The 11,154-nt window shown below is 37.2% G+C and overlaps 1 protein-coding gene across 1 annotated transcript; it reads left to right on the top strand.

Annotated features, from left to right (window-relative positions):
* The first annotated feature begins 9,069 nt into the window (after window positions 1–9,069).
* LOC114053931 (60S acidic ribosomal protein P2-like) lies at window positions 9,070–9,459 on the top strand. The gene has a single exon (XM_027877078.1). The coding sequence runs from the start codon at window positions 9,070–9,072 to the stop codon at window positions 9,457–9,459; it is 390 nt and encodes a 129-aa protein (XP_027732879.1).
* The last annotated feature ends 1,695 nt before the right edge of the window (window positions 9,460–11,154 follow it).

Genomic DNA, 11,154 nt, shown 5'->3' with positions numbered 1-11,154 from the left:
TCTATTCTGTCTAGCTTTGCATCATCTTCAAATTTGATAAATATCAATGTCTTTATTCAAGTCGTTCATAAAAATACTAAGAAACATAAGGTCAAAGATCCATAAAGTACCTTGTCAGAAACTTCTTTCAAAATGACATCAAACAATTAATTATATACTTTGATTACTTTATTCCTGATCTTTCAAAAAACATTGATAGTAGATGATCAATCATGTCTCCTCTCTTAATTATTTTCAGTTGCTTGTACATTGTTGTTTGCATGTTATCTTCCCCATTAGCCTGTGAGCCCCCAGGATCAGGGACTTTCTTTTACTTTTCTTTGTACCCAAAGCAGCTAGACACATTGTTAAAGTATCTCTAATTATCTTGGTTATTGACTCTCTTTTAGTAATTTTTGCTGTTTTTTTGGTACAGTACAAAGATATTCCTTTGCAGATAAAAAGGAAACAAAAGACAGGAGAAGTTTTGTCTTCTCTCAATAATCCATTATCTTACTCCCATCCAACCTGAACAATACATTTTCCCCCTTCCTTTATGTTCCTATTTTTAATGCCCTTTTTGTTTCTTTATCCTCCTTCACCAGTCTCAGTTCAGCTTAATCACATCTGCCATTATTGTGACTGGACTCTGCCATACTTCTATATTCATCTTTAATTACCTGTGGGGCTATCTCCAGTTGCCCTGATCCATATTTGCCACCAGACCCAGATGGTTCTGGGGGAGAAAGTGAGGCTGGTGACTTTGCATAGCCTCCCCCCCATTTAAATCCAATTCACTTACAGGTCATGGCATCACTTTCTTGAAGTCATGGTCCTCTTTGAGGATGAAGGACAAACAATAACAAGAACAAATTACCTGTCCTGTCTTTGGTAAATATTATTAAATAAAAGCTGTATTAATGCGTCACTGTGTATTAAAGTAATTGTTGAGGGAATCCCCTCTCCAACCTGTTTCAGTTCTTTATGAAAAAAGAGTAAAAATTAAGCAAAAAAAGATCTAATACAGTGATGGAATCTGATGATATATACTCCCTACACTGTTCTAATAGTCCAATATCTTTTCCAAGAGAAGGGTATGAGGAAGATAAATATTATTATCCAATCTCTGAGACTTTCACTGTTTTTTCAAATGTATATGAGTGAAGCTTCCTTTTGTTGATCTTTACATTTATAATGTTGTACTCATTATATATGTTATTCTCTTGTTCTCTCATTATTCCACACTACATCAGTTCATGAAAACTTTTCCATGTTTGTTTCAGTTCCTCATATTGTGATTTCTTGATGTACAATAACATTCCATTATATTTCCATATCATAGCTGCTATTGTTGTTTTGACATTATCCCCTGTGGATAGGCAATCACTTTGTTACTAGTCTTTCGGTATCACTAAGAGAACTTCTATGAATAGACTATTTTATTTTGGACTTTTGTTTCTTTCTTTGATCTCTTAACATATGGTGGTTTCTAACTGAATTTTCCTTTTTCTGCTCATTTTGAATAAGTTGTATAATTCTAAAACTGAATTCAAGGCATATTTTATCCCAAGTACTATATATATATATATAGATATATATGTGTGTGTGTGTGTGTATGTGTGTGTATGTGTGTGTGTACATATATATCTAGATATCAGTATCTAGATATCGATATCTAGATATAGATATACATACATACAGAGAGAGAGAAGTTTGATATAGCATAGAGGGGGAGGATATTTAATGCTAGAAGAAAACATGAAGAAAAGCCAAGAAATGAACAAAAAGATCAAACAGATTAAATGAAGCCATTACAAGGAATGCTTTGACTGCTAGCTTTGAATGGGTCTAATAAACCAGAGATTCATTATAAGTATTTCAGCAGAGGGGTGATATTAAAAATGGCATTTTAGGAACAATTAAGATGGATACCATGCTTACATTTTGTTGGAAACCAAAATAGTTGAGTCAAAGACAGAAGTCTAAAAATCTACTTAGATTAATAATCTAAATTACAATAATCTAAGTGTGAGGTGATAAAAGCATGGATTAGAGAACTATGGGCTAGGTAAACATTAGACTATTTAAGGTTTGTTCCTTCAAACTTTTAGATGGATCTTTTTTTATTCTGTGACAGGATAGCAGCAATAATGGAAAAGCTATTAATCAAAAGGTTTTTAAAAATTGTGAATGAAAATCAAAATATCTTGGTTCTTCATTGAATATATAAAGATGAAAGATAAGAAAGGGCTAAAACTTCTTAAGGCAACCAAGATAGGTAATTTGGGAAAGGGAAAGAAATTATAAGTTGTAACTGGTCTGTGAGGCAAATTTCTTGACGCATCAAACATTACTTTCACCCTGGAATCTCCAAAGGTTATTTTCAAGTGTGTGCTGACAAATATTTGAGGACAGGCTTCCAGTTTGGGGGATAAAGTGCACATGACATACTTTTCAGTTTAGTCTCATTATTAATATTTTCTCCTTCACTTTCTTAAGCCTAGACAATTTACTAGATCATAAATCAAGTCCTTATTTGTAGCATTGGGTGATTTCCAAGATATAAATGCTCACACTGAAAATTTAACAATCAGCTCTCCAGATCCAGTTTGAGCTGGCTCTAGCATGCCCTTGGTTACTGTGTTCATTGCACATGTAGTATATGAGCTTCATCCCGAATCAAAAATGGACAACAAATCAATTGGCAACATATTTAACTAGGACAGAAGAGCAAAAATAGGTAATAGAATCATCCTCAGTCCCTTATTCCTCCCACATACACAAATGAGTAAAATCTCCCACAGGTTAATTTTTCTGTAGGAAAGTCCATCATTCCTGAGGAAATCCCCAGAAAACTCACTCTCTGAAATGAGGGAGGTTTAAGTGTCGGTTATATCCACGCCTGGAAAATTTCTCTTGCCAGCATTCTTAAGGTCTCATCTTGCTTTATACAACTGCCCCCATGCTGCTTCTCACTTCCTGCAGGTCCTTTGGATGGTCCAGAAATTCCTTTGCTATTAATGCCATTCCTTTTTTTTAAGATTTGGTATTCACTCTGCTGTTGCTTCCTTCTGCCTCCCTAGGTGCCATCTGTTGCTTCCCCACTTCTGTACTTCCACTGCTTTCCAGAGCCACCCCACACAGAATATCTCTGCAGTTACTTTTGGCTGCTCCTGCTCCTGCTGCTTTGGAGAACTCATAATTATTTTTTTAGAGAGAGAATGTTCAAGCCAACATGCTTCAGAGCTAGATAACATATTTTCAGCTCAGTTGTTAAACAGCCTCACCTAGATGCCTTACAAAAGAGCTGCTAAGGCAGAAGCTAAAAGACTTCCAGAATTTATCTTTTCAGTAGAAAATCCCATTCTTTACTTTTAAATGATTTAATAACTGAATTTTATTCACTTCTTCACCTAAGAATCAACACCTTTCAATGAAAGTTTTTTTTTTGGAGAACTCAGGAAAAATGCACACATCCCTTTCTATTTGCCTTTCCAACTCCTGTTATATTTCTTCATGATAAACACAAAGCCATGCAGTTTTCCTTGAAGGTCCACTAAGTCTCAAAATGGCACTGGGGATGAAAGAGAGGTAGAGAGAAAGGGAGAGAGGGGTAGGAGACAGAGAGAGAGAGAGACAGAGACAGAGACAAAGACAGAGAGACAGAGAGTGTAAGAGCTAAAAAGCCAGAATGGGAGAGCAAAAGCAAAAAGTAAAAGTCAGAATGAGAATAAGACAGAAATAGAGAAAGAGGCAAAGACTAGAGAAACAGAGAGTGAGAGTGAGAGAGAATGAGAAGTCACGACTTCAGAAGACCTGTGCCTTTTAAACCTTGCCAGAACTTAGATCTCCTGCTGTAGTCCTCAATTCTGTTCACCAACTCCCATCTTGAAAATTAAAGGAAATATCATGCCTGTTTTTATTTCAATCTCTGAGGACAAGTTCTGAAGGTCAGTTTTGAATCAAAAGAATTCTATTCTATTAAGAAGCAGAAATGAACCTTCTCAATCAAGGCACATGGTTCCTGTTAGGGCCCAATATCCAAAGACCTGTTCAGGCTGTAGTTAAGTAGGAAAGGGTTATTTTCCCTACCCAACATCCAATTTTAAAAGCTAAGAAACAATTGGGTTGTCATTTGATAAGCTATCCTATTGTTAAGAACAACTGAGCAGGTAGATGTAAACAACAAGAAATCCAACAAGTGTGGAATAAGACAAATTTTCATTCATTAAGAAAACTGAGGTACCAAGAAGAAATATTTGTATCTTTGAGAACTGTCTGACAAGGGGAAAACATGATCCACTGGGGAACAGAAACTGATGGTGTTGGGCACTGAATTTGTAAATAAAAGACCTGGACCTGAAGCCCTGCTTGGCTACTTACTCATCTGTATGGCTTTAAGCAAGTTGGTTCTTCCTGGGCCTCAGTTTCCTTTTCTGTGAAATAAGGGAGTTGAACTAGATGATCTATAATGCCCCCCAAAGAGTAATTTGATGTTGCCCCTGAATGTGGACAGGATTGGCCGACAAAATTGGAGAAAGAAGAGAGTGATGATAGGAGGTTAAATTAGCTCAACATTCATGGTACAAGGATGACTGAGAATGGAAATCAAACAAGTTGGAGAATCCATGGTACATTTTGTTTCAGTTTAAACTGAGTTCTCATCCAACATTCCTCAATTTGACTCATTGCTGCCATCTGCAACTATAGCTTCGCTCTCCCAACTGGGATGAATTACCATGAAGGAGGGAGTTCAGGTTACTCAGTACCTTCTCTTCAGGCATTTAAAAGCTTATTAATTGTTATAAAAACATGTATAATTATCACAGTATGTTTCACAAAATGTGACGTTATCTGATAATTGCTGTTAGACCATGATAATAAGTGCATAATTAGATTCCCTTAACTAAACAGTAGAATGAAAACGTGAGGTATGCAGCATATAATTAGCATCTATTTTAGGGGAAGTAGTTTATGAAATACCAGCACAATTTTTTCATCAATCAAATCCCTTCATTAATATCTCCAGGTTATGTGCTTTTGTGAGTTTTCTAATGTCCCCATAGATAACAATGGAGGTTATGGTGTAGACAGTGATAATAAAGGCTAAGACAGCCTGGAGAACAAAATTCATTGATTTAACCCAAACCCCTACAGGAACAGGAAATCCTTTTGAAAAATGTGTTAAAAGATTATTCTCTCTAGCTTCTATGTTTTGCCCACATGGATACTAGTTCAAACTTATATCAAGAGGGTCAAAATCTTTTTTCTTTTGTTACAAAAGAAGTCATGAAAACAGTCAGATTGAAACAGTGTATTACCACTTCTCTGCAGCAGATAGGGTCAATCAGTGTCAAAAGTGACAGGAGAAGACACTGAAGCAATCTAGCATATCTGAGCCAATCTGTGGGGCCCACAAATGAAACAACCTGGTGAGAACAATGACAGAGCGAGGCAAAGACCGAATGAGGCCAAAGTAGCAGTGATCATATTACTGACTTGAAAAATGTTCCAGAAAATAGCCTGGCTCTGATAAGAGGCTTAGTGTAAGCATGGGGCCAATTAGTCTAACTTTGCAGGCTTATTTTGAGCTAATCTTAATTATCTGAATATTTAATTTAAATATTTCCACTTCCCTACCTGTGCTCTCAGAGGCACAGCTGTGTCCTTGCCCAGTAGCAAAGTAAAATTGAAAGACCCATCTATATCTGTTAATATTTGAGCGCTTAAAAATCAAACCTGTATAAACCAATGGATCCAGTATCAGAAATAGTACCAAAAAATGCTAAAATGTTGTGCCCATAAAGGACACATAACTTCATATTGAAACAGAAGGGTCAGAATTGTCACTATTAACTAAAAAGTGATACTATTCTAAAGGAGCTCATTATTACTTAGGCTTAAGTCTACTGCAGGTCAAATTGTAATTCAAAATAGTAATATCTTCCTCCATATAGGATTATAATATTACTAGCTTATCTAATGCATGAGAAGGAGGTATCATGGTATAGTTCATGGAAGAAAAATACTTGTTCATTACCAATTGATTTATTAATTCTGAGGGCTTTGTCTTATAATTGCAAAATATATACAGATATGTGTGTATGTATGTGTATATGAATATGTACATATGTATATACACACACTCAAACACATATATAAGGTATTGCAGCTTAAAACTTTACTATATTTGTAAAAATAGCTGTGTGAATATATTTTAAGCAAAATATATGCATATAAACAGATATTTTTGTATATGTAGTTGTCTCCCCCATTAGAATAAACTCTCCTTGAGGGAAGAGATTGTCTTTGCCTCTTTTTGTATTCCCAGCACTTAGCACAGGGCCTGGCACGTAGTAGGTATTTAATAAATCTTTATAGATTAATGATTAATAAAATGTACAAAGATAATATATTTGCATGGAATATATATATCACATACACATATGTAACATTATATATAATATGCACATACATATGTGTGTATATATATATTTACATATAAAAATATATATAAAATTCTTGTAACATGAATGATTTGCTACCTACTTGATGGATCAATTAATTTGGTTATTGACTGCTAGAGAGATCTGACAGTCCTTCCTAGTAACTCTTCTGATTTATGAGCATCTGCTGTCCAAGAAGGAATATCTTTTATCTGCTCTATGTAAAATGCATGAATAAAATGATGGTACTTGGTGATATAAGGAAGTGTGAAGGACGATGTGCATCTCTTCAAATGTAAAGTATTATATACTGCTTCTTAATGTGAACGATCTGTTTTATATTCACTCCCACACATGCACTCTGAAATTTCCCTCAATCAGTAACAACAGTAGTAAAAAGAGAGGAAAAAGAGGCCATTGGCAATACATCTAGCATTTCTGCATGCTGAGAGATCCAGACAAGAGCACAGGCGTCAGTCCTCAGGTCAGTCTTAAGGCCTAATAAGTGATGTGCCCAGAGATGCAGAGCTTGTTTCCTGATGGGCTCAAGCCTGCTGAAAAACCTGCCTCTGAGGGAAGAATGTTCATCCTGGCCCACATATACTGGGGCCTGAAGCCCTTCTTGTCTGTCAGCACTCTCTACTAAGCTATGCCCACTTTATGTTGATAAGATACAACACATTTCCTCCATCCGAAAGAACATAAATCTTGACAGATTAATGAACATTCGGAAAGCTGAAAATTTGTCCATGATTTATGAATTGCAGACTACTCTAGTTCTCCATGGAGGAAACAAAAAACATATATGGAGCCAAGCCAAATGACAATGGGGCTATAGACCCAACTGCAGAAAGAAATTGGAATGACTTTAACAAAAATAAAGCCCCATGAGAAAAAAAATGAACATAACTAAAATTAACAATAATTCCTAGCATCAATAGAGTTCATAATATTTAAAATACTCTCCTACAGACATTATTCTCTATTACTTCCTCATGGAACCAAAATAATATTTGTTCTCAAAAGTTACACCAGCTTTCATTCTAATTTAGGGGAGCTCAATAATTCTTTTTTTATTAAGCAATTGGGGTTAAGTGACTTGCCCAGGGTCACACAGCTAGTAAGTGACAAGTGTTTGGTCTGAGGCCCAATTTGAACTCAGGTCCTCCTGACTTCAGGGCTGGTGCTCTATCCACTGCGCCACCTATCAATAATTCTTTCATGGCCTATTTCTTGAGCCTATATGGTCTTAGAGAATACTCTTCCTTCTCTTCACCACTTCCTGGCTTCCCTGGCTTACTTTCCTTTTACAGGAAACCTTTCCCAAACCTCTTTAATTCTGATACCTTAACTCTGTTGATTATCTCCAATTTATCCCACATATAGCTTGTTTATAAATAGTTGTTTACATGTTCTCTACCACTGTCTTTTTCTTCTTTAGCACAATGCCTGGCACATAGTAGATACTTAATACATGTTTACTGATTGAACTGAGTTTATAAACTGAACTCATAGCATTCCCCAATTTTCTTCACTCCTTATTGAATCTGTGCATTTGTTCTCACCTATCTCTTCCCCATGGCTTCCCACAACAGCCTTCCACAAATACTGTTATTGAAAGTTTTCTCATTATTCAATGTCCTATTTCCTCAGACCTTATCTCCTCCTTTAATCTTTCTGACTCAGTTGAAAATGATCTCTCCAACCTCAAATTTTGCATAGCACTTTCCTGATGGGCTCATGCTTGCTGTAAAACCTGCCTTAGTACTTTCTATACCTTTTCCTCTAGAAAATATAGCCTTTCATTGTACTTATTCATATATATTTTATTCCATCTATAAATATATAATGTATGATACATGAAACATTATATAATATTCTCTATTAAAATAGCATTGTATATGTGTATAATACAAAACATCATACACAGGTAATATATAATCTATGGAGGCAACTAGGTGACAATATAAAAAGCACTGGGTTTAGAATCAGGAAGATCTGAGTTCAAATCTTGCATCAGACATTTACTAAATGCAACTCTGGGCAAGTCATTTAACCTCTGTCTGCCTCATTTTTGCTTATCCATAAAATAAGGATAATAACAGCATCCAGGGTGATTATAAAGATTATATTTCTAAAGTTCTTTTCAAATAGTAAAGCAATACTAGTTATGAGGATGACGATTACGTAAGTTCTCTAAAGTCTGTGCATACTGCTTTGTTTTGTTTTTAAGCTTGCTATTTCCCAGCAAAATGCCTTACATATGATAGCCACATAATACATGTTTATCGAATTGGAAACCTCTTAAAGGAAAGGAATCAAAATCAAAAAAAAGGAATCAAAAATCAAAATATCAAAGACAAATTGAAGCTTTACAAATTTTTAGAACATATTATTTCCCCTCTCAATAGCAGTTCAAATAGTTTTGAAATATCATTCCCTGAACTGAAAATGTTATAGTACAGGTTTCAGAAAAATTTTGCCTCCTTACAAAATCTTTTAAAATAGTCTACAATAATCTATAACTTTCCCGGCCTGGACTCCGCTAAGGTTGGACTTGCTGCGCCCGCCGCCACTCCCGCCGTTTCTGCAGCGCTAGGTTGCGACCACCAGACCGGACCTGAGTAGAGCCCAGACCGTCGAAATGCGCTATGTGGCAGCCTACCTCCTGGTCGTCCTTGGTGGCAACAATTCCCCCAACTCCAAGGACCCGAAGAAGATCTTGGACAGCGTGGGCATCGAGACAGACGAGGAGCGGCTGAAGAAGGTCATCAATGAGCTGAGTGGCAAGAACATAGAAGATGTGATCACCCAGGGGAGCAGTAAGCTGGCCTCCATGCCCACCAGGGGTGCTGTCACTGTCGCTGCCAGTGCTGGCTCCACTGCCCCGGCTGCTGCTAGCGCTGCCCCTGCTTCCACAGAGGAGAAGAAGGAAGAGAAGAAAGAGGAGTCTGAGGAGTCCTGCGACGACATGGGCTTTGGTCTCTTTGACGAAGCACCCCCTGATCCTAGAGCGAATAAACCTTTTATTTAAGAAAAAAAAAATAATCTATAAAGGAGTGGAGCCAAGATGGCAGAGTAAAATCAGTGACTTGCTTGAGCTCTCCCCCAAACCCCTCCAAATACCTATAAAATGACTCTAAACAAATTCTAAAGGAGCAGAACTCACAAAAAGACAAAACAAATTTCCAGCCCAAGACAACCCAGATGGTTGATTAGAAAGCACCAGGCTGGGAGAGGAGCTCAGTTCAGCATGAGTGTGCAGGCAAAATAGGTCTCAGTGAACCTGGAGCAGGCCTCAGGGTACTGAATCACAGGCAGCTATGGCAGTTTCCAGACTTCTCAATCCATGAATGCCAAAGACAACTTAGTGACCGTGATGAGAGAGAAGCTCATCCCAGCCTCAGTCCTGGCACTGTCCCAGGAGGCAGCTACTTTTGGAACTTCCAGCCCACAGACTGAGGGGGAATAATTGAGTGGCTGATCAGAGAAGGCTTGCAGGGATCTCTTTGCTAGTGCTGAAGCAGGATTCTCCTGCTTTGCCTATGCTTGGATCAGGGTCACAATTCTGAGTGGTAGTCCTGGAGCGAGGAGCACTAGCATGGTGGAGCTTGTGTTAGTGGTGAAGAGAGAATCCTCCTCACAGTTCCAAAGCAGAAAAGAGTGCTTGTGGTCACTCATAGACCAGCACACAGTCCAGGAAAGGAGTAAACATCTCACCTAAATCTTACCACATTGGAAGAATTGAAAACTTAAAGGTCCCTTGAAGTATCTCTGCAAACAGCTGCACAAAAACCCCTAAAGCTTGAGACAGCACATTCTCCTCACTAGAAGCAGACCCCTACCTTAACAAAGAGTTTAAACCTCAAGTAATTGGCTGGGATCATGAGCAAACTGCAAAAAAAGTCAGACCATAAAATCTTTCTTTGGTGACAAAGAAGATCAAAACATACAATCAGAAGAAGATAACAAAGTCAAAGCTCCTACATCCAAAGCCTCCAAGAAAAATATGAATCACTCCCAGGCCATGGAAGAGCTCAAAAAGGATTTTGAGAAGCAAGTAAGAGAAGTAGATGAAAAACTTGGAAGAGAAATGAGAGTGATGCAAGAAAATCATGAAAAACTAGTCAACAGCTTGCTAAAGGAGACCCAAAAAAATACCAAAGAAAATAACACCTTAAAAAAAAATAGTCTAACCCAAATGGAAAAAGAGGTTCGAAAAGCCAATGAGAAGAATGCCTTCAAAAGCAGAATTGGCCAGATGGAAATGGAAGTCTAAAAGCTCACTGAAGAAAATACTTCCTTAAAAATTAGAATGGAGCAATTGGAAGCTAGTGACTTTATGAGAAATCAAGACACAGCAAAACAAAATCTAAAGAAAGAAAAAAATAGAAGACAATGTGAAATATCTTATTGGGAAAACAACTGACCTGGAAAATAGATCCAGGAGAGATAATTTTAAAAGTTTTGGACTATCTGAAAGCCATGATCCAAAAAAGAGTCTAGACATCATCTTTCAAGAAATTATGAAAGAAAACTGCCCTGATGTTCCAGAACCAGAGGGTAAAATAGAAATGGAAAGGATCCGCTGATCACCTCCTGAAAAAAAATCCCCAAAGGAAAACTCCTAGGAATATTGTAGCCAAATTCCAGAGTTCCCAGGTCAAGGAGAGGTAGAATGGGGTAAATTATCTCACGTTAAACAGACAAGAAAAGGCTTTTATAGTGG

The sequence above is a fragment of the Vombatus ursinus genome, unplaced genomic scaffold (assembly GCF_900497805.2).
Source record: "Vombatus ursinus unplaced genomic scaffold, bare-nosed wombat genome assembly UNPS02014812.1, whole genome shotgun sequence".
NCBI lineage: Eukaryota > Metazoa > Chordata > Mammalia > Diprotodontia > Vombatidae > Vombatus > Vombatus ursinus.
The sequence above is the reverse complement of the archived record's forward strand: the minus strand, read 5'-3'. Positions and strand labels throughout refer to the sequence as shown.

Coding starts and splice junctions, on each gene's coding strand:
- LOC114053931 (XM_027877078.1), top strand. CDS start 9,070: ATGCGCTATGTGGCAGCCTACCTCCTGGTCGTCCTTGGTGGCAACAAT.